The sequence below is a fragment of the Macadamia integrifolia genome, chromosome 4, assembly GCF_013358625.1.
Source record: "Macadamia integrifolia cultivar HAES 741 chromosome 4, SCU_Mint_v3, whole genome shotgun sequence".
Taxonomy (NCBI): Eukaryota; Viridiplantae; Streptophyta; class Magnoliopsida; order Proteales; family Proteaceae; genus Macadamia; species Macadamia integrifolia.
The window spans coordinates 25,668,330-25,695,618 of NC_056560.1; the positions used below are offsets into that span (position 1 = coordinate 25,668,330).

Consider the following 27,289-nt stretch of genomic DNA (forward strand, 5'->3'; position numbering starts at 1 on the left):
CCAGTGCATATCGTGAGAACCTTGCAAGAGAAAAGTGCAGATACAAACATCTTTAAAATACCTTGAAATCAAATATTGAAGACAACCGATATAATAAAAGCAAAAATTACATTTTATTGATACCATTAATATACAACCTTTGATTGTAGGAGCAAAACTAACTTCCTTAGTATGGACATGATTTTATTGCATACAACCAAGGCAAGCTGAAATTAATAATGAACCCCCATCCTCTCCACCCCACCCACTTTTTTTCACCCAAGAAAATTGGAAAATCATAGCTGCCAGGTTGAGCTGAAAAAATAATCCCAACCATGTAATCTAATCTAAAAAGAATCAATGTTATACAGTTGAATGTTGTGTCATAGTAGATTTAGCTTTGAATCCCAATTCTATTTTGTCCAGTGACCTGGGGGGAAACCTGCAAAATCAAGAAAGCTATGGATCAAAATCCACAATATAGTAACAAGACAAATAGGATGGAACAATAGCTGAAAGTTGATATAATATATGGGATTCAGTTCTGTCTGCAAGTATAGTGTACACTTGCGCTCCCTGAGTCTCTCTCTCTCTCCTCCCACAACAGAGGGGCAGATATATCTTTTCATAGAGGTGAGGAGAGAAAGACTCAAGGGGGTGCCAGCGTACGGCGGTACACTATGCTCCCAGGCAAAGTTCATTTTCCCATAATATATTTATCACACACAACAATCATGACATGAAGAAGTGTCAACGATCAAGTGAAAGAGGAAAATCCATCTTTGATTCACATAGAGAAGAAGAGACTATTTACTAACCACCTAGAGTTCAAAATAATCCACTTACAACATGAACTCAAGTAGGTCGGAGCACTTGGAGAAAAAGGCCTACTGCAACTTGCCGTAAGCATAAGACTTCAATTCTATTTATTCTTTCTTCCTATTCTACTGTTATATTTCTAGCAGTAAAATCTTGGTCCACCAGCACAAGGACATGGTTCTAATCTGAGGATGGTCAATTTCTGCAAAGTGGATAAGGGTAGGACAGACTCCAGTCCATTCCTTCTTGGAACCTGAGAACGCAGGACTGGAACCAGATTAAGCAGTTTCTTCCATTGGCTGCGTCGCCGCAATACCAGTGAGTATATCATTCATCATTGTATCATTCACACAGCACCATAACCACTAACCAAAAAGGTGGAGTTTCTATAAACCCCATATCACTTAATCCTGGAACCTAATTTATTCTTTAAAAGGATTTCTCAGAGAAGCAACTTAAATTCCAATATTTCTCAACTCCCATGCCCTTGACAGAGAATTAGCTCTACAATATATTCCAAGACCAATATATTATTAGTCTACCAAAAACAACAACAACAACAATAACAAAGCTTTTAGCCTTATCCCAACTAAATGGGGTCGGCTACATGGATCCGCAGAGGAAAAAAAAAAAAAAAAACTTCAGGGCATCCCACTCATGAACAATAGGAAACTCGGATCCTAGCCCTCCAGGCAGCCCTGTTAGATGCCATACTCAAGTAAAGACTTAACTTTTGCATGTCTCTTCTAACTAACTCATCAATGGTCGTTTTTTACCAGCCCCTAGCCCTTTTAGCTCCATACATCTGCATCCGGTCACTCCTCCATACTGGGGCATCCAAGGGCCTCCTTTAGACATGACCAAACCATCGTAATCGACATTCTCTGAGCTTATCCTGAATTACGGCAACTCCCAAATCCATTCTAACCTGGGCATTTCTTATTCCATCTCTCAGGGTTTTGCCGCACATCTATCTCAACATCCTCATCTCAGCCACATATCTGTGTTACGCTTCTTGAATACCCAACATTCTGCACCATACATCATAGCTGGTCTTATGGCAGTCCTATAGAATTTTCCCTTGAGCTTTAGAGGAATACGTAGATCACATATTACTCCAGATGCCCCTCTCCATTTCATCCACTTTGTGGGAAACATCATCATAAATCTCACCTTTGTTTAACGTAGGGCCCAGATATCTAAAACAGTCACTTTGCGGGATCTCTCTCCCCTCGATTTTCACTTCCTCGCTATCAATCCTCAATTGATTAAAGTTACATCTCCTATATTCCGTCTTCGTTCTACTTATCTTGAGACCTCTCGATTCCAAAGTATATCTCCATAATTCCAACTTATCATTAATCTTTGGCACTGTTTCACCGACCAGAACAATATCATCTGCAAAAGCATACACCACGGGACCTCTCCTTGAATATTCCTGGTTAAATCATCCATGACAAGTGTAAATAGGTAAGGGCTCAAAGTGGATCCTTGATGTAACCCGATATTAATTGGGAACTCAACACCTTGGCCTCCCACATATCTCACACTAGTCACATCTCCATACATATCTTTAATTATATCCACATTTATTTGACGCTTTTTTCTTCTCTAAAACTTGTCATATTAAATCTCTGAGAACCCTGTCATAGGCCTTTTCAAGGTCGATGAAGACCATATGGAGATACCTCTTGTAAGTTCTGGCTTTTTCCATAAGCCTTCTAAGAAGGTAGATCGCTTCCGTGGTGGATCTCCCAGGCATGAAACCGAATTGGTTCCCAGAGATATTAGTTTCTCTTCTTAAGCGAACTTCAATCACCTTCTCCCATAGTTTCATCGTATGACTCATAAGTTTTATGCCTCTGTAGTTGTTGCAGCTCTGGATATCGTCTTTATTTTTGTAAATTGTGACAATAATGCTTCTCCTCCACTCATAAGGCATCTTTTTCGAGTTCATAATTTTGTTAAAATAACCAAACAACTCCATATGCTTTCAAACTCTTCCACACTTTAATAGGGACCTCATCCGGACCTGGTGTCTTCCCTACTTTCATCTTCCTTAGGGCCTCCTTAACCTCGGTCATTCCTATCTTGCATACATACCTATGATTCCTATTGTGGAGCAAGCTACTCGAACCATTCCTATTAGTGTTGTCTCCATTAAGCAGGTTACAGAAATACTCATCCCATCTCCTCTTTATGTCTTCATCCTTCACAAGCACTCTGCCATCCTCATTCTTAATACATCGAACCTAGTCAAGATCCCTGCTCTTCCTTTCTCGAATTTTGGCTACCTTATAGATAGCCATTTCCCCTTCATTGGTATTTAAATTGTTGTAGAAATCATCATATTTTCTCGCCCTTGCTTTCCCTACAATCTTTCTTGCTTCATTCCTGGCAGCCTTATATCTCTCTTTATCTTCAACTTCGTCAATCCTTTGCCAAATTTTAAAATTATCTTTCTTATTCTTGATGGCAACCTGAACCTCAACATCCCACCACCAAGTCTCTCTAGGGGCTGCCTTAGTACCCCTAGCCACCCCTAAAACCTCCTTAGCAATTTTCTTAATGCAATCTGTCATTTCATTCCACATCGTGTTGGCATCCCCTTCACAATCTCACTTTCTATGCTTCACCACATTATCTTTAAAGAACCCCACTGCGTCTCCTTTCAATCTCCACCACCTAAACTTAGGACACACTTGGTTCCTTGTTTTCTTCTTCGATAAACGGAAGCACATGTCCAAGATCAACAATCTATGTTGAGAGGTTAAACTCTCCCCAGGTATGACCTTACAATCCTTACACGTCCATCTGTCAAGCCTTCTAGTGAGGAAGAAGTCTATTTAACTGGAATGTTGTCCACTATTGTAAGTAATTAAGTGTTCTTCCCTTTTACCGAAAAAGGTGTTAGCGATAGATCATAGGCGGTTGCGAAGTCCAGAACTGAGGTTCCCTCCTCATTCCTCTCCCCCACTCCATAACCTCTGTGCACCTCTACATAACCTCTCCTATCCTTCCCAATGTGTCGTTTCAAGTCGCCTCCCATAATAATCTTTTCATCCGGTCTAAAACTATGCATCAATTCATCCATATGTTCCCAAAATTGTAGCTTGCAACTCTCATCCAATCCTGCTTGTGGAGCATAAGCGCTAATAATGTTGACCACTTCTTTATCCAACACTAGCTTTTAAGGATATGATCCTGTCCCCAACTCTTTTAACATCTTCCACGTCGTTCTTCAAGTCTCTATCCACCACTATGCCAACTCCACCTCTTCCACTTTGGTCTCCCACGTACCAAAGTTTAAAGTCGTCCAACATCTTAGCTTTCATCCCTTTCCATCTAGTCCCTTGGATACATGCAATGTTAATCCTTCTCCTCTTCATGACATCTATCAGTTCCAAACTCTTGCCCGTCAGAGAACCAATGTTCCAGAAAGCACATCGAATCCTCCTTTTATTATTAACATTCTTAACACGCTCTTGAACCTGTTGGAAAGTAGCTCGATACCGTGTGTCGTTTGCATGGGATGCCCTGACAACATGAAAAACAGACAGGACACAGAAAGGGGGTAAAATGTGATAAAAAAAAAATACGGGGATCCATGCAAAGGATGGATTGGCTGGATATAATATGATTACCAGTCTACCATTAGTCCAATAAATTGAAACTTCAGCAACTTAAAACTGTTAAAGACCAAATCCCTCCCCACCCAGGAGTTTCTCCTTCGAAGAAATATTTTCATTCCAACTTGCTGTCTATGTTGGAACTCCATGGAAAGTGTAGAGCATCTCTTTTTCTCCTAGCCCTTTTCTAAGTCGGTCTGAAGTGGTATCTTCCGAAAATGTTGGCCCTTCCCTAAAGTTATCCTTTCTTCCTACAAAGAATGGAGGTGGATCTTGAAAGAACTTAATGGTAAGTCCTCGTGATTTTGTGGGTAACTTGACTTTTTTTGCAGCAATTCAGTATTTGGTGGGAAATAAATAAAAATAGAAGGACTTCTTCATCGTGATCTATTGATCAAATATGGAATGCCATCACTTTGAAGTCAGGAATAAAATCCTTCAAAGGTGTGCCAGCTGCCCAGATTCTACAAGAAACAGCACCTTGCCTTGACTTGGGATCTCCCCATCCTGATTTTCCCATGTTTCTCCCCTTCCCCATTTATTTTGTGTTCCCTCCTTTTTTGTTGTGCAATGTCCCCCTTGGCTTTTTATGTATACTCCTTGATGGTTGTTTTGCCCCCTCCCCTTGGTTCTTCCTTTGTTTGGGCCTTGCCTTTTGGTTAGCCTTGTGGCTTTGTTTCGAATTTTTATTTTCTTTTCTTTAATATGTTTTCATTCACCAAAAAAAAATAACCTGTTACCGTGAGGGAGACTGACCCTGTTTGGTTGTAATCGGTAGGCTGAGTAGTTATAGTTGTTGTTACTTTCCTTCAGTAATTTACTTTCCTTATTATACTCTTGGTAGGTTTCCTACTAAAAGTCAATTGCTTTATGTTATAAGTATTGGGGATAGACCACGAGTAGGATATACTGAATCATATTCTGGCACTAGGATTTCCCTCTTTTTTCTCTCTCTTTTACACTTGCAGGTACTGGGTTTCAGGTCTTGTATTTATCACGTGGTATCAGATCTATGAAGAAAAAAGGGAGGGGGGGCTATGAAACCCTAGTTGGAAAAATAAAAACTAGGGTTGCTGCTGTTTTGATGGTACCTTGCTGTACATTTTTCCTGCTACTACTGCCGATCATTCCTGACTGTCCTTTTTCTGACCATTCTCTACCCTACTATGGAATATTGAGAAAGAGACAGTTGTCAATCTCTCATGTCCCTGTTTCTTCTTCCTCTTTATAATATTCTGTTCTTATGTTACTGTCGAACTGGTAAGGCTGAGAGAGAGTTGTCGATCTCCTTCATGCCCTTCTTTGTTCTACTTGCTGTTCTGGATAGAGAGTCTTCACATTAGAGAGATTCAGATCTTAGGAGCTCAATAACTAACTCCATCCCTGCTGTAAGATCAAACCATACATTGTTGCTGGTTCTGCAGACATCGCCGAACTGTGGTTGCAGGAAGTAGCTACTGATTTCTTGGTTGGTTGCTTGCTTGCCTTGATGTTGAATGTCCTCGAGAGGAATGGGAAAGAAGATTCATTTTTTAAATTCTCTGGTCAAATGATGCACAAGTGAGAAAATTTCCATTATTTTCTTCTCCTATCGCAAGGAAAAGAAAGGGGCCTCCTTGTTTAATCTACACCCAATTTTAGTTACATAAATAACCCAACTTTGTGTTATCATATCCCTTTACCCACTCTGTTTCCCCATCCTAATGTGCCCCTGCATAATAGTTCTAAATTACTCTCTTGTCCATTCCTCCATTTAACTACATATTAAAAGGGCATACCCGGTGCATGAGGCTCCTGCATGTGCGAGGTCCAAGGGCCGACAACTATCCGGGAGCTCATGCAGCGGGTACACCCTTTAATATGTAGTTAAATATGGGAATGGACAAGAGGGTCATTTAGAATTATTATGCAGGGGCATATTTAACTACACATTGCCCCTTGGAAATTTAGGTTTATTACAAGTTTGTCACTCTTTCCTTGTAACTTGGATATTTGGTATCAGAGTCGACCCATAACAAACCCAAGTCGGGCCCTATTACTATTACTATTGTACCAGTGTTTCATATGAAGATCAAACCATCAATTTTTGCAATCATATTCCTTCGACTGATCACTACAAATAACAATAACTCAGCCTTATCCCAATTGTATAGGCCCAGCTCCTCTACTCAAGGTCATACTTGACACAAGGCCTAAGCTATGCATAACTTTTCTCACTTCTCCTAAGGTCATTTTAGGTCTACCTCTGGCTCATTTAGTTCCTTCAATCAGAATCAAATTACTCCTCCCTACTAGAGCATCCAAAGGACTTCATTGAACATGGTCATGCGACCTCAAACAACTTTCTTGTAGCTTATCATGTATAGGAGTTGCTCCCAAAATCAGCCATAATTTGATCATTTCTTACTTTATCCTTCCTAGTTTCCACTCATTCATCTCAACATCCTCATCTCTGCTACACTGAGTTAATCTATGTGATGCTTTTTTAACTACTCAACAGTCTGCACCATACATCATAGTCGGTCGTATGACTATCCTATAAAATATTCCTTTAAGTTTTAACAGAATACGACATTCACACAACACTCCAGACGCACCTCTCCAATTCATCCATCCTATTTTAGTTCTCTATGAAACATCATCTTCTATATCACTTTCTTTATTTACGATTGAGCCTAAATACCTAAAATAATTGCTTCATGTTATCTCCCTATCATCAATTTTCACCACCTCATTATCCGTCCTAGTGTAAATAAAGTTACACACCATATACTTTGTCTTCATTCTACTTATCTTAAAACCTTCTGATTCCAAGGGTTGATCTCTATAACTCCAATAACTCCAATTTGGCATTAATCCCTGCTTTTGTCTCATCCACTAAAACAATATCATTAGCAAAAACCATACACCAAAGAACATCATCCTTAACCTCTCTAATTAAAAATATCAGAAGGTTCTTCTTGGGATTCTTGGTAACCTACTAATTTGGTGGGTGTGCTATATATTGCAAACTAGTCGTTGGATTAACTCAATATTTAGGGGAATTTTGTTATTGTTTACAAGGAGCATTTTACCAAAATTTGGGAGATATCAAGCTCTCAAGTTTTGGATTATTAATTTATTGCTATTCTGCCTGCTCTGTGATTTGGTTCCCTACAATGGGATTTCTAGTTTTATTATGAAACTTGTCTTGCTGACGGAGTTCGTTATCTACTTTGATCTGATCCGTTGCTGCTACTGATGCTATTGTAGTTGCTCTTGATTATGGGATTTATATGTTGTTCATCCTTCGCAATGCTGGTTATTGTTGCCATATGATGATGGATTATCCTTTAGTGTTTTCCCCTACATTATTTGTCCACATGCAATGCTACATGTGAGGAGGAGATTGGATGATTTTCATCCGAGATTTTGAAGATTATTATTATTATCTACTCATGTCATCCACATAGTATCCTGCTTATTTGAAGAGTATTATTATCAGTTTGTGTCTCTGCTTGCATCCTCAGCAACAATTTTATCTTATAAAAACGGTACTTGTTTGCAACAGCCTTATCTAATAACCTGTGGTTCCCAACAACCTTATGTTGCGTTATGTGGTTCGCAAAAACCTATACTGCATTTTTATTAGTGGTTCGCAGCAACTTACTCTACGGTTTTAGCATTGGTCTGCACTCTGCAGTAACCTATACCGCACTTTTGTCAGTGATATGCAAAAACCTATGTTGCACTTTTTACCATGGTTGACGACGACTTATGCTGCAATTTTATCAGCCTTCTTTGTGAAGATTACTACTTTCCTTTCTTGAGAACTGCTATGATATTTTAGATGATGCTATTCTCTGCCACTTATTTTGTTCTTCGTCATCTATTTATTCGACACAAAAGTTTTTCTCTACTATTGCTGCTGATGATTGATGTGCTTCAGTTGGTATTGCTACCAGAATGAAGTACTGTCTGTGCTCAATGGCATCTAAGACTACTATATATATTCAACACTGGTCCTGCTGTTAATATATATTCTTTTTGTTCCAAGCTGGAGCCTTTTTTACATATATTATATATATATATACACTCCAGCTTGTGGGGGTGTTAAACGCAGAAACGTGAGGGGTGTTTGTCATTGTTACCGCGAAGGGGAGCATCCCTATTTAGGTGTAATTGTTAGGCAATGAGTAGTTGTAGTTTACTTTGCTTGTAATTAGACCTGTACTCTTAGTAGATTTCCTACTAGAAGTCAATTGCTTTATATTGCAAGTATTAGAGATAGACCATGATTGGGACTAGGGTTGTCAAATGGTCGGTTTCGATCTAGGAATGAGGGAGACCAAAACCAATCCGTTAAGGAACTTCGATTTTCAGTCGGTTTCAATCTGGTCGGTTTTTTCGGTTTTTCAATATCAAGTTAATACTGATTTAGATCAGTTTATTATCGGGCTTGAACCATAATGAAATCTTACATTCATAACCTATAGTGACGAAAGATTTGACAAAAAAACTTTAAAATTGTGACTAAGTCAATGTTTATCATTGTAAGGGAAAGATAACTAATATTGAAGCCAATGGATAACTAATTACTAAGAACATAACTTTTGGGTCTACTCCTCCCTCCTCCGCAAGGATTCCTTGTGGACGGCTTCCCTCACCAACAATGCCTCTTGGGTATGGAGGGAAATTCTCCAGGCCAGGCCTCTTGCCATCCAGTCTATCCTTTGCAAAATCGGCAATGGCCTTTTTACTTCTCTTTGGCTTGACAACTGGCACCCTTAGCATTCTCTTTCCCAAAGCGGGGCCTAGATCAGCCTATAACCTCTGGCTTTCCAAAAAGCTCCCCAGTCTCCACCATCATTGTCACTGGTACTTGGGTTCTACCCCCTCCCCCAACCCTCTTCTCCCGTTCTGGTCCTCCCTCCCCCCCCTCCCCCACCTTCCCAGGGAAGACAGAGTTATCTGGACTCCCTCACCCACAGGAACCTTCTCATCTCTCTCTGCTTGGCACCTTGTCCGTACCCCTGGTACGCTCTATCCTTGGCGCATAATCACCTGGTTCAAATTTCACATCCCCCGCCATAGCTTCATTGTCTGAAGAGCCCTCTCCAACTGTCTCCCAACCCAAGCTTCCCTTATCCACCGCAACATCCTTGTGTCCCCCTCTTGCTGCCTTTGTTGGTATGGCTCAGAAAATACCTACCACCTCTTCTTTGAATGCCCCTTCTCTACTGTTGGAAAAAAGTCCCTTGCCCTCTGCTGGCCTAGAAGATCTCCCCTCCCTCTCTCTCGCGAATGGATATGGATTGACATGACCTTTGCGAGTAAAACCATCCACAACCTCATTGGAAAGCTTGCCTTCGAAGCTGTCATTAGTCACATCTGGATGGAGCAAGACCTTTGTAGATGGACTTCCAACTCTAAGTCTTTCGATAAGATTTGGAATGCCATATATTTTGAGGTCTCCTCCAAGCTCACTCTAATGCCACCAACCCCAGTTGCCAGTACCCCTAGGAATATTCACATTGTCTCCTCCTGGGGTCTCCCAACCCCCCCTTCAACCTCCTCCATTCCCTCCCACCTCCCCAGACAAAATAAACCCGACCTATTATCCAATCATTCATTTAACTATCCAACTAATTTTGTATAGTGAACAATGAGATCAATTGAAGTATTGGTACAATTTACAAATCAATTTCCCTATTCATAACCTTATATTCATTAATTTCTCACAATTCCCCTTACAACAAAAAATATTCTCATTGTTATTGTAAAAAATGGATAATCAATTCACCTATTTATAAACTCATAATCACTTTTTTTTTTATCGGTTTGGTTATTGGTCGGTTCGGTTCGGACCAGTGTTTAGCCAGTCCAACATGCCTCAGTCCAAAAGTTTCGTTTGGGATTTTTCAGTCGGCTTTAGTCGGTTTTATCAGTTCAGGCTAGGTTTTGACACCCCTAATTGGGACATAACACACAAACCTTTCCTCTTATATCCTATTTCATATTCTCAAAAGTATGGATAAATTAATTAAACAACAATAGTCGTTAGTAAAGCCATAATCAAGGATACAACGTTATTGATGGTACTAAAGAGCTTCAATTGGTTGGTTAATGCAATAACTAACTAGCCACTTCAATTATATAAACATATAATAAGAACGACGCATAGACGTTGCTAGGGAGAAATGGAAAGTAATATAAAGAAAGAAAAAGAAAAGGCAATAACAAGGCACCAAAAGACATACATGGTAGAATCTAATTCTTGGCGTGCTAGTATCATTTTAATTAGCTGTAAAGGGCGTACCCAGTGCACGAGGCTCCCGCACTGCAAGGTCTGGGAAGGGTAATAATGTACGCAGCCTTACCCCCCGCTTCGAGGAGAGGCTGCTTTCTGACTTGAACCCGCAACCACTAGGTCGCAATGGAGCAACCTTACTGTTGCACCATTTTTAATTAGCTTTCTAGAATGGAAATTATTAGTACACATGGGGCATATGAGGAAAGAGAGAGAGGACGGATGTGGAATCATTTGGCAAATTCCATGTTAAGTGATCTCAATGATCCCAAGAAAAATGGTGAGGATTTTTTCACATCACCATCACCATTCTCTGTTTAAGAGACATAAAGGATACCAAATTATATTATTAAATTATCGGGAAAAACTTATCTTTCCAACTTACCAGCTACCTTAACATCCTAGTTGGAAAAATTTTGATGCTGGTTCCCAACTTCCCTGCAGGTGAGCAATTTGCACAGAAGTTTATTAATTAAAATAAAGGTAAGAGCTGCAGCAAATTTACCATGAACAGACTAGGAAAGAGACATACTTTAATGATGAGAGAATATTTTCTTCAAACTATAAAAGCTGCAAGTAGCATATGCAACACAGACCAATAAATTATAATTCCAAGCCGTAGAGCAGGTTGCCTCATTAGTGCCCGATCACATGAGACCCTGGTAGATTAAAATTGAGAATCTTGAGCACAAAAACAAACAATAAATATAAACCAATGAACATCAAAACCAGGATTATGCTTACCATAGGCCATCAATCATGTCGGTGACAGGCCTAGTAAATCTTGGTACAATTCTTGACGTATTAAGTGACTTGAAACCATGAACTTCAAGCGGAAGAAGAACAAAATAAATATAAATATGAACATTAAAAACAAACAAACAAACAAACAAACTAAAAACAAAGTTCTTGAAGACCAATATTTTCCACTATCCTCTCATGTAAAGTAAAAATTTCTCAACTCGTTGACATTCAAATATGCAAGAATGAGTACGCTATAAAAGAAAACGAAAGAAGCAGGCGAAGCTTACCTTTATCATCGTCTACATCTAATGTACTACTACCCTGATCCATATCTATACTAATAGCAACTTGATCATTATTGGCTTTTCGCAGACTGCGCACATGAGGTGCAATAGAGGCCCCAGCAACTGTCCTTTTGTTCATCTGCATTAGATGGCATCAAATATTCCTACAGTGAGACGCCTATGCTTTTTATACCAGCAATTAAGTTTGCGAGCAAGAAAATAGGAAATAAGAAAGAAATATTCTTGACTAAGTAAAGAACTGAACTTTTTCAAATAGGTACAGTAAAAAATTGAATTCAATCTCATAAGACAACAAACTGTGCATACAAGTAACGGGGCAAACATAGAGTAGAAGCTCTTAGAATCCACAAAAATAAAAACTTACGACGTCAAGATCAAACACAATAAATATGAAATAGATGGATGATATGCATGGCATTCCTATGTGAGAAACCATAAAGACACTTTGTCTTGGTACTTGGCTAATACATGATCTTTCTTTTTTTTATTTTTCCCCCAAAAATATTAAGACAGAAAGACAACCTGGCATTTGAATAAAACTATTAAATTTACTATAGAAATTAAACATCTTTCCTACGATCACTAGAACCTATCCTAGCTTACTCAAAACATATCTAACCCTACAACCACCCCACATGACCAGAGCACTTAAGAAAATTATAAAAACTTTCCAAATTACTAAATAAATCCACAATACCCAAAGTACTGATTGTGTACAACAGTTTCACACTAAAAACTAGCTCCCACATGTATACAAGAACATAAAAAATATGGTGTAGAGTATTATTCTCTTGCATCATGTGCTTTAGCTTCACCAAACTCACTTGCTGCATTTACTTCTACCAAACATAGTTGTCAAAGAGCAGTGCTCCGCCTTATGTTAATAAGGCAGGCGCCTTGGGTCCTTGTGCGTCACCTAGGTCACTAGGCACCCACCTTTTTGTCTATTATAATTTTGGTTGTATAAATTGAGATGGTATTTCTCACATTAATAAGGTTGCTATTGTGACCAAGTAGTCACGGGTTCGAATCCGTAAACAGCCTCTCTGCAAATCAGGGGTAAGGCTGCGTACAATATGAACCTCCCCAAACTCCACAGTGGCAGGAGCATCGTGCACTGGGTACGCCCTTTTTTTTTAAGTGAGATGGTATTTCTATCACTTTAAGTGGCTTGTGTATTGGTTACGATGCAGGAGAGAAGTATAGAATCAGTTTGTTATTAAAAAACAATAAGTGAACGACATAAAAATACAACTCGATACATTGACATTGATTCGTTCTCTTCTCAGACTCCAGAGCTTCTCTGGAAACCCTACCTCAACAGCTGAACAGGTCCTCTGTTTGGAAACACCCTTCATTCCGGCAGCACCTCTCTTATGGCAACACTTCGGATGCTGTGTTACTTTTCCCCTTTCTTCTACTTCTTTTCCTCTTCAATTCTGTTTTTTCACCCTTTTTTTTTTTAAATACTTCTTGCAGTTTCCTTCCTTCTTCTTCACTGGTTCTCGGTAGTTCAGTTCCTCACCTCCTCCTCCTCCTCCTCTTTCATCTTCTTCTATGTTCTACATTTATTAATTATTGGGGAAAAGAACACTCCCAGTTCGCATGGCCCCTGCATCAGCACGGGGGCCAATGAGTGGGCTCACATGGGCATAACAGGAGTGTGTTTCTTGGGTTTCACAGGGATGCGGTGTCATTTCACCGCTCTCTGTGTCTAGGCGCAGGGGCTGTGTGACCAGGGAGCATTCAATTCCCCTTACTTACTATAGAAGCTCAGTTTTACAACTTTATTAATTGTTATTGATTCTCCAATGCTTATTTTCATTTCCACCTCAAATGTGTGTATGCATACAATGGTGTAGTTGGTTACTTCGTTAGCTTTAGTTGCATTTTTGTACGAAGATCAGGTTGAAGTCTGATTTTTCTTTTAATACTTTTAGTTCTTTGTTCTTATTGCTTGATATGTGAAAGTGTATGAAATCCTCTACATTCTTACTGCTTAATACTTTTCATTCTTGAATTCAACTTAAACTATTAGTTAATTGTTAGCATATATTGATTGAAGTTGCTATTGCTGTAATGGGCTGTTAATTTGTGTGTAGCTTACTACCTTTGATGGAAGTTAGATTATTCATAAATCAAACAAGCTGAAACTTTGGTATTGTTTTGTTAATTGAAGAGTATTATGTGTTTATGACTTTACGTAATTGGATACATAAAATGCTCAAATATATATATATATATATATATATAATTATATATATGTGTATTATACTAGGGCGCCTTGTCACTTAAGTGCTCAGTCAGCCCATCAACACCTTAGTCCCCTTGTCGCCTTGACAACTATGCTACAAAATACTTAAAGTGAAAGTACAGGTTAGACTATTGGCACATGGATTAGCCTTTTGATGGAAAAGGTCAGAAAACTGACGTTTTAAAGAAAAAAAAATAGATACTTACAGAAGCATTTAGATACACTAGAAGAAAAAAAAATCCACAAGCAAAATGCTTAGGAAACAAAGAGAAATCTCATAATCAAATGCAAACAAGGTTCAAGGTAGCGGAATCAGGAACTGAATCAGTCTCCACCGACTCCAATCCAATTCCCGCCGGAATCCGCCAGAATTGCCTGAACCATGCATCGGGATCACTATCAGCCGATTCTGATTAGAATCAGCAGGAAGCGATGATCCGATCCCTAAACCATCCATGGAAACTACGTACTTGAACTTTGCAAGCATATTTAACAAGACAAATAAAATAAAATAAAATAACCTCAAGAAAAGAAAATCCTGTAACAATAACGAATGTCCAAATAACTAGAAGTTCCAGTAACAATGTGTTATATTCCTAGTTAATAAGTACATGAAGGATCATGGAGTTTTTGTAATCCAAATTAAGAGAGTAGATGCCAACTAAAAGCAAAAATGAAATTTACTTTGAACCATGTGGAACAGCTTATCAATGCATACTATGGTCTTTAACTCCACAATGCGAATACGGACAGATAGACGGGTAAAACGGCAGTAGCCACAGATACTATTCTCAATCAAAAGGGGCAAAATGTATATGTGTTTATGTAGCTATTGGTCAAAAAGCATTTTCTATGGTCTTTAACTCCACAATGCGAATACCTATGTTCCCACCAAAAATCCATTTGATCTCAAACTACTGTCACAGCAACTACATTGGAATGAATCGAAGATACAATCAAGTAAAAATGAGCTAAACTGTCTATCAAACTTCAAGTTCGATACATACTACTGAATAAATAAGCAGGAAATGTTAGATGATGGAGGAGCTAAAACAACAAATAAACAAGTCTTCCGACAGAAGACCCAAAACAACTTTGTTATATCAAGGAAAAGAATGGAGGAAAAATCATACCACTGGTTCAACCTCCAAAATTTCACTTGATATCCGAGGTGCTTGGCCAGAAACTCCCGCACCATGCAGCATAGACAATTCAGTTTCCCTTTTACGTAATGAATTCTCAAGAGCTTCTTCTCTGTGCAATAGCTCTTCTACTCTACTTCTTTCTGCCTCCAACAAAGCATCTCTGCTTTGGGTTCCTACTCGTAGATTCTCTAACTCAGACACGAGTGATTTTATTTGCAATTCTAGGATCTCCTTATACGCTTGTATTTGACTCCCCTTCTTATCATCAGGAAGCTCATCACACACCCCAAGACGTGAATTCATCATGCGCAACCATGTTACCAACTCATGGAATTCATTTGAATGCCTCTTGTTACTCTCCTGTGATGCACCAAGAACCTCATTAGTGCATCTCGTGACCTCTTGACGTAAGAAAGAGACCTCTGCATCCCGATCTTGCAACTGTGATTGAAGATTTTCAACCTCTGAGAGAAGACTTTCGGACATTTGATGAAGTTCTTCAAACTTGCTCACAGTGATTGAAAGCTTTGTCAAAGCCTTCCCACGAGAAGCTTCAAGGGTCTCTAGTTCAAGATTCTTTTGTTGCAAGCTTTGCTCCAATTTATCAATCTTCTTTGTCAGGCCTTCCATCTGTGACTCCTCCTCATCAAGTGCCTGCATAAGTGCCTCAATTTCTGCAATGCACAAAATTAAAGATCAAAGACATACAAAAAAAAAATCAATCAAAATTAAAGATGCACATGGTTAAGAAGAACTTAAAGGAATGAGCTCCAAAGTACTCACCTTGATCTTTGGCAGTTACCAAACCAGTCAGTGACCTTATCTTATCTTGTAATGCTTTCGATGAGGCTTCACCTTCTTGTAGCTCCTTTAATTGCAACTCCAATAACTTCCGCTCCTTCTCCACTGCTTCTAACTTACTCTCCAGAGTATGCACCTGAGTTTTAATTGTATCAAGATCCACCAGGTAACTTGCTGCAACTGCTTCAGATTCTTTGATTTGACTAACAAGCTCTTCACAAATCCGCTTCCCTTGGATATCCTTCTCCTGAATTTCTTTCTGCAGACTCAAAATGGTGGATTCTAGTTCCTTTTGGCTTCCTGCTACTAGTTCTTCTTGTAAATTTGCTGAATCTTTCACAGCTACTAATAACTTCTGTGACATACTCCTAAGATGTTCCTCAGTGAAAGAATCAACAGGTTCTTGTTCATTGGCATGCCTTAGCAGCTTCAAATTTACCCCCATCTCGTGCATTTCAGAAGCCAATCTACTACCAACCATTTGAGCTCTTTTATTCTCAATTACTGAAATTGCATGGGAGCATGCTTCATAAAGCAGAGAAATGTTTCGACGCAGCACAAGAACTTCAATGTCTTTGTCCTTTTTCATTGAATCTAGAACAGTGATATTTCTAGCCATGGAATCCAAAGATTCTTTCCAGGAAGCTACTTCTCTGTGAACAGTCTCCATTACTTTGTAAAGGTTCTTGGCTTGTTGTTTGAAAGCATCAGAATGTTTGTAGAGTTTTTCTTGCAGAATCCCAATTTCTGTCACACATTCTTGCAAGCCATTGTCAACACAACCAAAAGCCTCAATTATATTACTGCTATCAAAATGCTTCCGCTTCATCATTTCTGACGTAGAAACACTAGCAGGAAATTTTATCTGACAGAAATTTTGATATTAAAGGAAAAAAGGTTATATAGACATGTTAAATATTGTGATAACCAGTTAAGCATTACAAACATGCAAAGTTAGCCTCTAAAGAAATGTAAGGCTGTGTGTATAACATACTATGACCTTTACTTCAATAGGATCCAACCAAAAAAAGAATGCTGTGGCCTCACAGCATTAAAAAATTAAAACAAATAAAGAGCAAAATGATTGATGGGAGCTTTAAGGCACATGAACAATTAACATATAGAAAGCTCCAAGATGTTACCATCCCAATTAAGAGTCTAACTTTAGGCAGCATTATGAGTAGTTTGGCAATTTTCTTCCAATTTGGGGATGAGAGTTTAGAGACTGAAATTGCAGCTTTCATAAATGGCCAAAGTATACTTAGGCACCGTCTGTTTGGAAGTGAGGATAAGGGAAGGGAAATGAAATCAAGACATATAGGAAAAGGGATCTTTTTCTAATCACTACCAACAATAAATATATAACTAGCTCTCAACTTAAAATATATATATATATAACTATTTCCTACTTTAACAGTATATGTTACTTCCCACAACACATGCACAAAGCACACGAATGCTCTGCCATGTATTCTGCTCTTTGAGGCCTATGCTTTAGCAGTTGCCCACTTATAGGAAAGCTATGTTGGTTTTAGCCTTATGCCTTCAGGAATTTTTCCTATAGAATAAAATAGAGTGGGTTAGATCCAACATCCACTCCAATCTGTTACTGTTTCAGCTGTGTCAGATCCCAATATCAGGTCTGTTCTATGAGTTAGCTCAGAACAGGGCTTGAGACTATTTTGAGATCTATTTGGATCTCAGTAGGATGTGTATCAAGATGTACAGACCATATCCAAACCTGAGACAGCAAATTCATTTCTGGACCCTGATCTATATAGTTCTGATGCAGAACCAACCTGCCTTATGTGCCCCGATTTAATGACCCACCATTTGTAATCCTAAATGAATCTTTATCCATAAAATTTTAGTTGTCGATCACAATTCACACAGATTACAGATAAGCATAGTAACTATACAAACCAAACCAGGAATGAAAAGGTCAGCACAGAAATTACCTCATTTAGTGAATTATGAAAGAAAATGCCATCAGACGGTTCGAGAAGATCTAGGTCGACCAAGTCATTACCATCAATTTGTTTTAACCATGACTGCATGCTAGCCTCCACATTGTACAAAAGTGCTTGCTCGTTGGAGAAAATATCTTCAAGAAGACAACCAAAACCAAAGTACCCCTTTTTGAGTTGATTAACAGCAGCTTCAAATTTCATGATTTCCGCACATTGGTACTTTCTTTCTTCTGAGTTCTCACTGATTAACTTTTGAAGGTGTGAAAGAACCTCATCTCTTGCAGTTTCTGCCATATCTCTTTCCTTCGACAATTGCACAAGATGAGTCTCTGTCTTTGCCAGCTCCTCCTGGAGGCCATCAGCTCTCTCTTGGACCTCATTCAACTCTGTGACAAGGAGGTCTGCTGCTCTTTTTGATTTTCTTGCTTCATGCTCCGCAGAAGCTATAGCCTCACGTAAATCACCACATAGTCTTCCAATTCGTCCCAACTTCTCAATAGGATCAATATTATTATTATTATATTCATCAACAAGGTCAATGGCATGTAAAGTATTTAACAACCTGCTCAAGGTCTGTTCCCTCTCCTGCAATGTGTGCTCAAGCTCCGCCAAACGATTCCCCAAGAGAATTCTCCCAGATTCTAGAACTTCTGTCTTCTCAACAAAGGTAGACAAGTCTTTGATCCTCTGTTCATAATGGACAATAGCATTTTCCTTGTGGACAAGCTCACCCTTCAAGCGTTCAACTACATTATTCATCTCTTCAATGTTTTGTTTCAGACTGTCTCTTTGTTGCACCAATCCTTTTCCTTTTCTAACTGCCACATTTAACTTCTCCCTAGTAGCAGCCAATTTCTGCTCCTCCTGATTAAGTCTCTCTTGCAGGTCATCCTTTTGTCTATTCAGTGTCTCAACTTCAGTAACCAAATAATTATGGTTCGCTCTAATCTCATCCCTCTCCCCCTCCACAAGAGCCAAATTACCCACAGCATCCTCAAGCTGTTTCTTCAGAACTACTGCATCCCTCTCCTTGGCATCTGCTGCAATATTAGCTTCTTCAGTATCATGCTCCTTCACAGTCTCTTTAAGCATAGTTTTCTCTGAGGTTAGGTTTGTGTAATTATCTATAAGCTTCCTCAGTAATGCTTCCAGGCTCGCAGCACTACTACCAGTAGGCACCACATCATCAGCATCATGACCCTGTAATGCATCACTAACCAAAACTTGTAGTTTCCCAATCTCAACTTCAATATTTTGATGATACTCCTCATTCTCAAGCTTTTCAACCAATTTTGCTTGCAAGCTTGTTAGTTCATTCTGCAAGTAATCTTTCTCAAGCTCATATTCAACTGCTTTTTTTGAGACATTATCATGTTCGCTGCTGAGATTCTCCAGACTAGCAGAAAGGAATTCTTTCTCCTGAGTTACCACGATAAGAGAAGCCTCAAGATTAGATATTTTCCCTCGTAACTCTTCCAGGTCCGCTTTGAGTGACTCGCAATAGTCTTCAAAGTTCTCAATTTTCTGCCGGAGAGAATCTTTATCATGGTGAGCTTCAGACAGTGCATTTCCTAACCACACAATCCTATCTTCTGGATCCACTGACCGCAACTGCAAAGGCATATTGATCCGATCCAAGACTTCTTCCCACCTCTGGACAACATTGTTTCTTTCCATCAATGATTGTTCCAGCATCTCATTTTGTTCAGCCAAGCCATAAAACTTACTCTGAAGCTCTTCATATTTTCTTCTAAAATCATCTCCTGTATTTGAGGATGGCTGCAAATCTTCTTTCCACGCATCCATAACAACAAAACCAGCATCAGAGTAAGACCCTCCTCCAACAGAACTTTTCTGGTCCCAATCTGTCAGAGGTAACAAGTTCCCATTGACCGATCTCGCCAACCAATCAATCTTTTCAATTATATCTCTGGAATGAAAATGCTCAGGGAGCTCTAGGTCTTCCAAGATCTCTTCTATCCTCTGAAGAACAGAATCTTTAAGAAGGAAGGATTCTCTTAATCCAGTAGCAGAGTTACGAATGTATGACAATTCAGATTCTAGAGCTTCAATGCGTTCACCTGCCTCTGAATAGGTTTTAAGGTTTGTTTCAACCTCATGAATCCTTGCATCTTTTTCTTGTAGCTCCTGAGAGCATCGCTCAAGTTCAGTGGATATTTCTGCCAAGGACTGCTTTAAACTATCTCGTTGCACAACCAAGCCTTTCCCTTTAGCAACAGCTATACTAAGCTTCTCCCGAAGAGTAGATACCCTCTGCTCTGACTGCTCAAGTTCAGATACTTTCACTTGTAATTCAGAACGAAGAGCTTCGAGTTCCTCCTCCACCTTATGTAAACTTCCCTTCACAAGGCAGATTTCATCTTCCTGTAGATGATTCACAGAGGTGATGTGGTGTATCTTTGCCTGCAATTCACTCATTTCTGTCACCTTGGATTCAAAATTTTCTCTTGACAAGCTAAAGCGGTCATTAGCTTCTTGGTATTTCTGAAGAAGAACCGAGACAGCAGACTCCAAGAGAAAAAATGGTGCCTTGTCTGAATCAACCTCCACAGCATCCAGCTTAACTACACCAGCAATGTCTCCCACCAACTTAAGAATGGCTTTTGAATCAAGACATTTTCTGTTCAGTTCTTCGATGTCATGCATTCTATTCACCAACTCTGACTTAAGTTCATTGCTGGCAGACTCCAGTTGCAACCTTTCACCCAGTAACTTGCCCAGTTGTTCTATGAGGGGTTCAAAAGAAGTCAATTCTAGAGGCTCAAGCAGTTTGACATCATTGAGATACATATCACTTTCATCAGCACCTCTACAGTCGTTTAGGAGTTTTCTGATTTCCCGATGAATTTTATCCAGAACACCAAAAGCCAATCCATTCCTCACATGTAAGTCTGAAAATTTTTTATCTAATTCCTCATATAAAGAACGCATTGTTTCACGATCTGTATTTGCTGATTCAAGTTTCTTGTGCAGATCCTCAATTGCTTTTGTTGCAACAGTGACCGAAGCAGCAACATGACAACCAAAGTCCATATCTCTAAAACAGCCAATTGAAATGGGTGGACTCAACAGTTTTTTGATGGATGTATCAAGCATCTCAACTGCCTGGGAAATTGTAACAACAATAGAACTCCATTCTTGCTCAATGGTAGATGCCATGTTACCCATTTCTTTCTGCAGATTTTCTATTTCATCAGAGATTGTGGCAGCCATCTCATCCGAACTATGTTGTATTCCATGCAACTGACTCTCCAGATCACCAACTCTAGACTGATACATACTCAGCTTGTTAACTAGATCATTGTTCTTTGATTCAACTTCAAAGGATTGTTGCTTTGAAACTTCACACTGAACCTTGAGCTCACTATTCTCTACTTCAATACCACTCTTCTCATGCTTCAAAGTTTCATACAGAACTTTGAGCTCATTGAAAGCAACACTAGCGAGTTTTGTATTATCCTGGTCTTTCATGAACAGCCCATTGGCTTTCTCTGCATCTTGGTACAGTTCCTTCAGCACATCTCTCATATTTCCCATTTGCTCCTTTGCTAACTTAAATGGTTCTGCCATCAATTTTTCACCTTCAGTCGGAAGCACCTGCTCTGAATCATTGTCGTCATGACCAACCTTGGATTCAAAGGCCTGGATAAGTTTAGACACCCCAGATCCAGGGATTTTACCACCCGACCTACTTAAGGCTGTTGAATGAGAGTGCATCCCTTCAAATGCCCTTTCAACTTTATCCATTATTCTCTCAGCCTCCTCCAGGTGCTCCTTCAGTCCAACACAAACATCCAAGCAATCCTTTTCAAGCTGTTCAAGTGGTAGAGATTCCACAATAGTGAGAACTGCAGGTCTTCCCATGAAAATCTCTCCTTCATGTTTATCAGGAATTTGATGAGAACCTTCATCAACCACTCCATTATCATAAACCATGTTCAGCACATTACAATCTTCTTGCTGATGCCCACCTTCCTCAGATTCAGGGAGCAATTGCATATGCCTATTATCGATCTCTTTTATTTTTGCTTTGTGAACATCTAGGCTGCTTGAAAGAAAGATATTTTCCTCAGCGAGCTGTTCTTGGCGGGCTATTGCTTCCTTTAGGTCAACCTCAAGTTGCAAGAGTTCACACTGTCGTGTAGCTAATCGATCTTGATGGTCAACAAGCTCAGCTGAAAGTTTTTCATTCTGATGCACAAAATCCATTTTCTCCTCTTCAAGCTTCTTTCTCTCCTCTATTGCTGATATAAGATTCACTTTATGTATGTCTCGGCTGCTTGAGAGACATATACATTCATCAGTGAGTTGGTTAAGGCGAGCAATTGCGTCTTCTAGGTTAACCTCAAGTTGCATGTGTTTAACCTGTTCTACAGCTAATTGTTTTTGATGATCAATAAGCTGAGTTAAGAGTTTATCATTTTCATGTGTGAGATACTCATTCTCCTGTTCAATCTTCTTTCTTTCCTCAGTCACCAATGAAAGATTCCCATTTAAGTTGGCATTTTCCATTTGGAGAGAGTCCACTACACCCTTGCAGTACGCCAATTCTGTCAACAAGTTTTCCAACTCCTCTTGTGACCTCCCCAGTTTGGTCTGCAGTTCAAAATTACTGACGGTAATATCTTCAACCTCTTCTCTTTTTGAGCATAGTTGAGTTTCTAGCTTTGCTGCTGTGGCTGTTGCTGCCTGAAGCTCAGTCCTACACTCCACAAGCTCTTTGCTGAGGCTTATATTACTTTCCTGCATTTCTTTGAGTGAAGCACTAAGCTTGGATATTTCATTAGCAAACTGATTACTGCAATGTTCAAACTCCACATGTTGCTTGCCCTGTTCCACAAGCTGCAACTGGAGGACTTCTTTTGCAACATTTGTGATGTAGAGCTGCTCTTTAAGACTCCCCAAAATATCAGCAGGGCCATTTCCTGGTATAAATGTACCACCTGTATCACTTGAGTCTGCCTGACGGGATGATTCTCTGGACTTGAGAACAAACTTAAATTCATCTTCATCAAACCTCCTTGGCACTTCTTCAAGTTGAACGATGTCACCTGAGCCAAGAGACACAGTCTGTCCTTCAAGTAAACCATTTGTTTTTGCTTCCAATAGCTTTTCAGGTCTTTCACCAGTGAGTACAGCATCTCCCTCGGAAAAATATTTCTGTACATACACTTCAACACCTGTCTTTGCCTGCTCCACAACTTCTTGAGCCTGTTCTTTAGGTTCAGTGTCTAAATCAGGGAATGGTTGCACAGTTTCCCAATTTTCTTCATTATACAAACTTGTGACTGCATTCTCCTTCTGTGCCTTTAACATTACTCGAGGATCAGTCTGCTCTGTGGGGGGAGCTTCTTCTTCTACTTCACTTGCCTCTGCAGAATCATGGCCATCTCTCACACAAGATCCTTCTAATTTGTGGGTACCATCAGCAGAAACATTAACACCATCCACCTCATTGGGTTTTTCTGCTTCATGAGTTCCCTGCTTTGTGTCCTCCACAGCTGCAGCTTCAGCTACTTCTGCAGGATCACCATTCTCCACCCACTTAGGTTCAACAAGCCGCCCATCTCTTTCAAGCTCTACTTTCACAGATCCAACTTCTGAATTTTCACCACCACATGAAGATCCATGACTTTCTTCAGTGTTTCCATCAAATTGAATTGAACCCATACTGTCCACTTCCTGCATTGCCCCTACCCAGCAACAAATGAGAATCTAATTATACATCAAATTCACTTTCCTAATATGCCCAACTCTTCTCTATCTCAAATAATCAAAGGAAATATATAATGTAGTTTTTATGATAACATATACACAAGTATGACCTATGTCCCTTACCTGATCTTCCCTTGCTTGGACCAAGGACAAGCTGTGATGATCTTTTGGTGCATAAAATGACACTTCCTCCTCACCCAAATTGCCCCCATCCGTTTGGACTGGAGCAGTAACACTTTCACTGGCCTCCACATTAACAGGAACCAACTCGCCTTCATGTGAGGATGCCCCTCCCACCACCACTTCCCTACCCAATGTTTCCAGAGGATCAATTTGTGCCTTATCAGCCTGACCAAATATTTCCATGTTGGATCCCTCCATGACAACTGAGACTGGAACATCAACTTCACCTTCTGTGTTAGCATCATCAATTACCCTGCTGCTAGACTCTAAAGCAGCAGGTGTGCTGGATGAATTAATAATTGATGCATCAGCATCAAGGACCACCAAATCTCCAATGGGATGTGAGAAACCAGGATCAGCAGGCTCAGCATCAGCAGTAACTTTAGCCCCCACCAGCGAGGTTAATGACTTGTCAGCAGCTGGTGCCACCTCACTATCAACCTTAGATTCCAACAAAGAATCACTGGCCAGTACAGATTCCCCACTACCTGAATCCACGGCAAAAGTTGATACAGACGGATTAACAAAGGACACATCTGCTTCAGGGGCCACTGAATTCCCCGCACACTGCAAGATTACAGAATCAACAGGCTCCACATCAGCAGCAGCCTGCAATGCAGCCCCAGTTTCAGCAACCGTGGACGAGGTTGATTGTTTGTCCGCGGTTGGTTCCAGTTCACCATCAACGTCATGGTCCGACTTACTACTTTTGTGAGAAGATTTTCCATGACTACCACCCTTAGTCTCCTTCTTCTGCCTAAATTGTTGCAGCTGATACACAAAATTAAGAAAGTAAACTTAAACTCCAATCTAGAAATATCAAGTAAGATACAAATTTTAAAAATTGGGTCTCAAATTTCAATTATAGCAAATGCTCAGATTCAGTTCAGATCCACATTTCAAAGTAATTAAGAGTTAACCTTTTTCCGACCAGCAGCAAGCAAATCGGTCCTGTTCTTGTTCTTTTCCATCCAACCTGCTTCTACTTCAACCTCAACGTTCACTCCAGATATCAAAACAAGCCTCCCTCACCATTAAATCACCGCTCTAGATATAAAACAAACCAGAAGCGTTTGAAAATCCAACAAAATCAAATTAGTTAAATAAATAGATGAATTTAAAATTTAAAAAAAAAAAATCAAATCAAATCAAACTGTTCTTAATCACCTATTCAACCAAACATCGACAGTCTTGATTGTTGAACACTAAATCGAATCCCAATCGAAACTTTCATAGAAAAAATAAATAAATGAATAAATAAATAAAGATCTGTGTCGAAAAACCAAAGTTTGATAGAAGATAACGTACCTTGAATCGAGAGAGAGAGAGAGAGAAAGAGAAACCCTCGTTTAATTGTCTTCTTCGTCTGCTTCGTTCTTCTCGTCTCTTCGTCTGTTGGTTTGTGTCGGTTCCTTAAATTTTGCGAGGGCTTTCTTCCCTTGGTTTTTTATTTCAGTTTTATATTGAAATCAGAATCTTAGATCTAAAGTTAACGCAAAGCTTTATTAGTTCGATCGGCTTCGCTCCGGTAGCCCTGGTTGGTTATGACTTATGAGTTGGAACCTAAGACACATTGGTGAGGAGGGTTTTTTTTTTTTTTTCTCCCGAGATTTTGGTTAAGGTGTCAATTTCCTATTACCTTGCCTTTCTTTTTTCTTTTTTTTTTAAATAAATTCTGGTTAGTGTGTCATTTCCTATTCCTCTGTTGCCAGCAAAATTCATGGGTGACAAATATGGTTTTAGTACACGGTATTAGTTCGGATATTGATCACCTTCGAAATAAAGTTTTAAAATTCACAATTTTACCCTTAGATCATATAAGTAGAATGGATCGAAAAGGTCAAGATCGGGGGATCATCATAGTCAATATCATTCTGATCCAAGTGATACTAGTCGTTCTGTTCCTTTTTTTTGGAATCATGCTTGGAAATCGATATGATATCGATACAGATTGACTTTGATTGGAAAGTTTTGCCCTTTTTTTTTCTCGTAATATGTATCATTCAACTAATATAAGATTGATGGCTGGTGATATTGAGACTAGTGATATTGAGACAGCAATTTGATATTGATACCTTAAAACATGGGTTAGAAGGAACCTTTCTATATCTTTTTAGGGAGAGAGAATGCTATTTGGTCGTGTGGCGCCTATACAATGGGAGTACAAAACTAAGAATCCAACAAGGAGGGGTGGGGTGGTCATTTTCATGACCCCCATGTATGAATGTAGTTAGCATTATTTTCACCGTTCTACTAACTCTAGAAAAGCAAATTGATTTTTATTTTACATTTTAATCTACTCTAACCTTTAAAAATACCAATTGGGCGTATGTGAAAGCATCAACAAATGTTGGATTTCAACATTTCATAAGGGTTTTAATCATTTGCCCCACCTCCAACTATGTCTGGACGTGAAGGGTCACATTGCCATTCAGGTTTCTTTTTCTCTAACTTTATTCTTCTAGAGATAATTCTTATCATTGTAAGATACTTTGTACTTCGGCAAATTTAATTATGGATCTATCTATATGTCACAATGGTAGGATATTGGATGTGAGTGGGAATGCCCTATAGCTACATAAAAAGTGAATTCATAATTATACCTCTCCAGTCCACTTAACATAAATACTTATTGAGGTTCAGTGCAATGAGTTTGTTCACTGTTCATCGTGCTATAAAAGAAAACTCTTTCATTATTATGTTTTAATATAGTTGGTTGACAAAAAAAAAATATTCCAAACCGAATAAACTACTAGTTAATTTTTCTTGTAGTTGGGTCCACCCATGAAAATTTCCATGAACTGACCACCTAATGCAGGATTGAATTATTGTGTTTCGTAGCAAGGCGTCTAGTGCACATCCAATGCCCATAAATGCTCAAGCATGGAATCCAAGGTGGTCACATGCAACTCAATGTGTTTATGAGCATTTGATGCACACCATACTCCTGTTGCGCCTGTTTCGCAGTAGGGCATCTAGTGCTCATTCAACGGCCAAAAACGCTAAAGCACAGAGCCCAAGATTGTCACATGCAACTCAATGCGTTTATGAGCATTGGATGCCCACCATACTCCTGTTGCGCCACACAGGATCCAAGTCTATGCCACACGGTAAAGATGATTTGAAAAATCCAATCATTGAATGAGAAGGATGGATGCTGATAGTATTTGATCGAATTAGGTCATGAAAAGTGACATGTGGTAATTCCAATACTAGACATCTATCCAATTATCTGAATAGACGCATAATCCTACCGTATGGCTAAAATCGATGAGTCGCTTTGATAAATTTATTAGGCTTGCCATGCTAATAAAACTTTGCCTTCCAAGACTAATAAAAGAAATGCAAGTTAAATGAATTGCATTAATGGCATATATAATTGAGTTTTTCTCTAAAATGTAGTAAATAAATCACCGAAACACCACTCCATTTACT

At 39.3% G+C, this 27,289-nt stretch overlaps 2 protein-coding genes across 4 annotated transcripts; both read right to left on the reverse strand.

The window, feature by feature from the left end:
* Positions 1–91: 91 nt before the first annotated feature.
* On the reverse strand, positions 92–25,379 carry LOC122077129 (A-kinase anchor protein 9). 3 transcript variants are annotated; one of them, XM_042642939.1, is made up of 12 exons: positions 25,163–25,379; positions 25,022–25,081; positions 24,775–24,901; positions 23,795–24,625; positions 17,924–23,638; positions 15,948–16,830; positions 15,153–15,838; positions 11,748–11,883; positions 11,461–11,542; positions 11,249–11,375; positions 11,102–11,154; positions 92–421 (listed from the first exon to the last, which is right to left on the reverse strand). In XM_042642939.1, the coding sequence occupies exons 3-10, from the start codon at positions 24,823–24,825 to the stop codon at positions 11,273–11,275; spliced, it is 8,487 nt and encodes a 2,828-aa protein (XP_042498873.1). In that variant the 5' UTR covers positions 24,826–24,901; positions 25,022–25,081; positions 25,163–25,379; the 3' UTR covers positions 92–421; positions 11,102–11,154; positions 11,249–11,272. The 3 variants fall into 3 exon arrangements, with proteins under 3 accessions (XP_042498873.1, XP_042498872.1, XP_042498874.1); XM_042642938.1 differs by lacking the exon at positions 25,022–25,081; XM_042642940.1 differs by lacking the exons at positions 24,775–24,901; positions 25,022–25,081; positions 25,163–25,379 and having other exon boundaries at positions 17,924–23,649; positions 23,795–23,935.
* LOC122076359 lies at positions 3,972–4,453 on the reverse strand. Its single transcript, XM_042641663.1, has 2 exons — positions 4,443–4,453; positions 3,972–4,335 (listed from the first exon to the last, which is right to left on the reverse strand). Exons 1-2 carry the CDS (start codon positions 4,451–4,453, stop codon positions 3,972–3,974), a joined length of 375 nt encoding a protein of 124 aa, XP_042497597.1.
* Positions 25,380–27,289: the final 1,910 nt, after the last annotated feature.

Excerpts from the sequence above, each read along its gene's own strand:
- LOC122077129 (XM_042642938.1), bottom strand. The coding sequence starts at position 24,825 with ATGGAAAAGAACAAGAACAGGACCGATTTGCTTGCTGCTGGTCGGAAA. Across the intron at positions 11,884-15,152 it reads TTTTGGAGGTTGAACCAGTG|ATGAACAAAAGGACAGTTGC; the intron begins GTATGATTTTTC and ends CATCTAATGCAG. Across the intron at positions 11,543-11,747 it reads AGATGTAGACGATGATAAAG|TTCATGGTTTCAAGTCACTT; the intron begins GTAAGCTTCGCC and ends TTCCGCTTGAAG.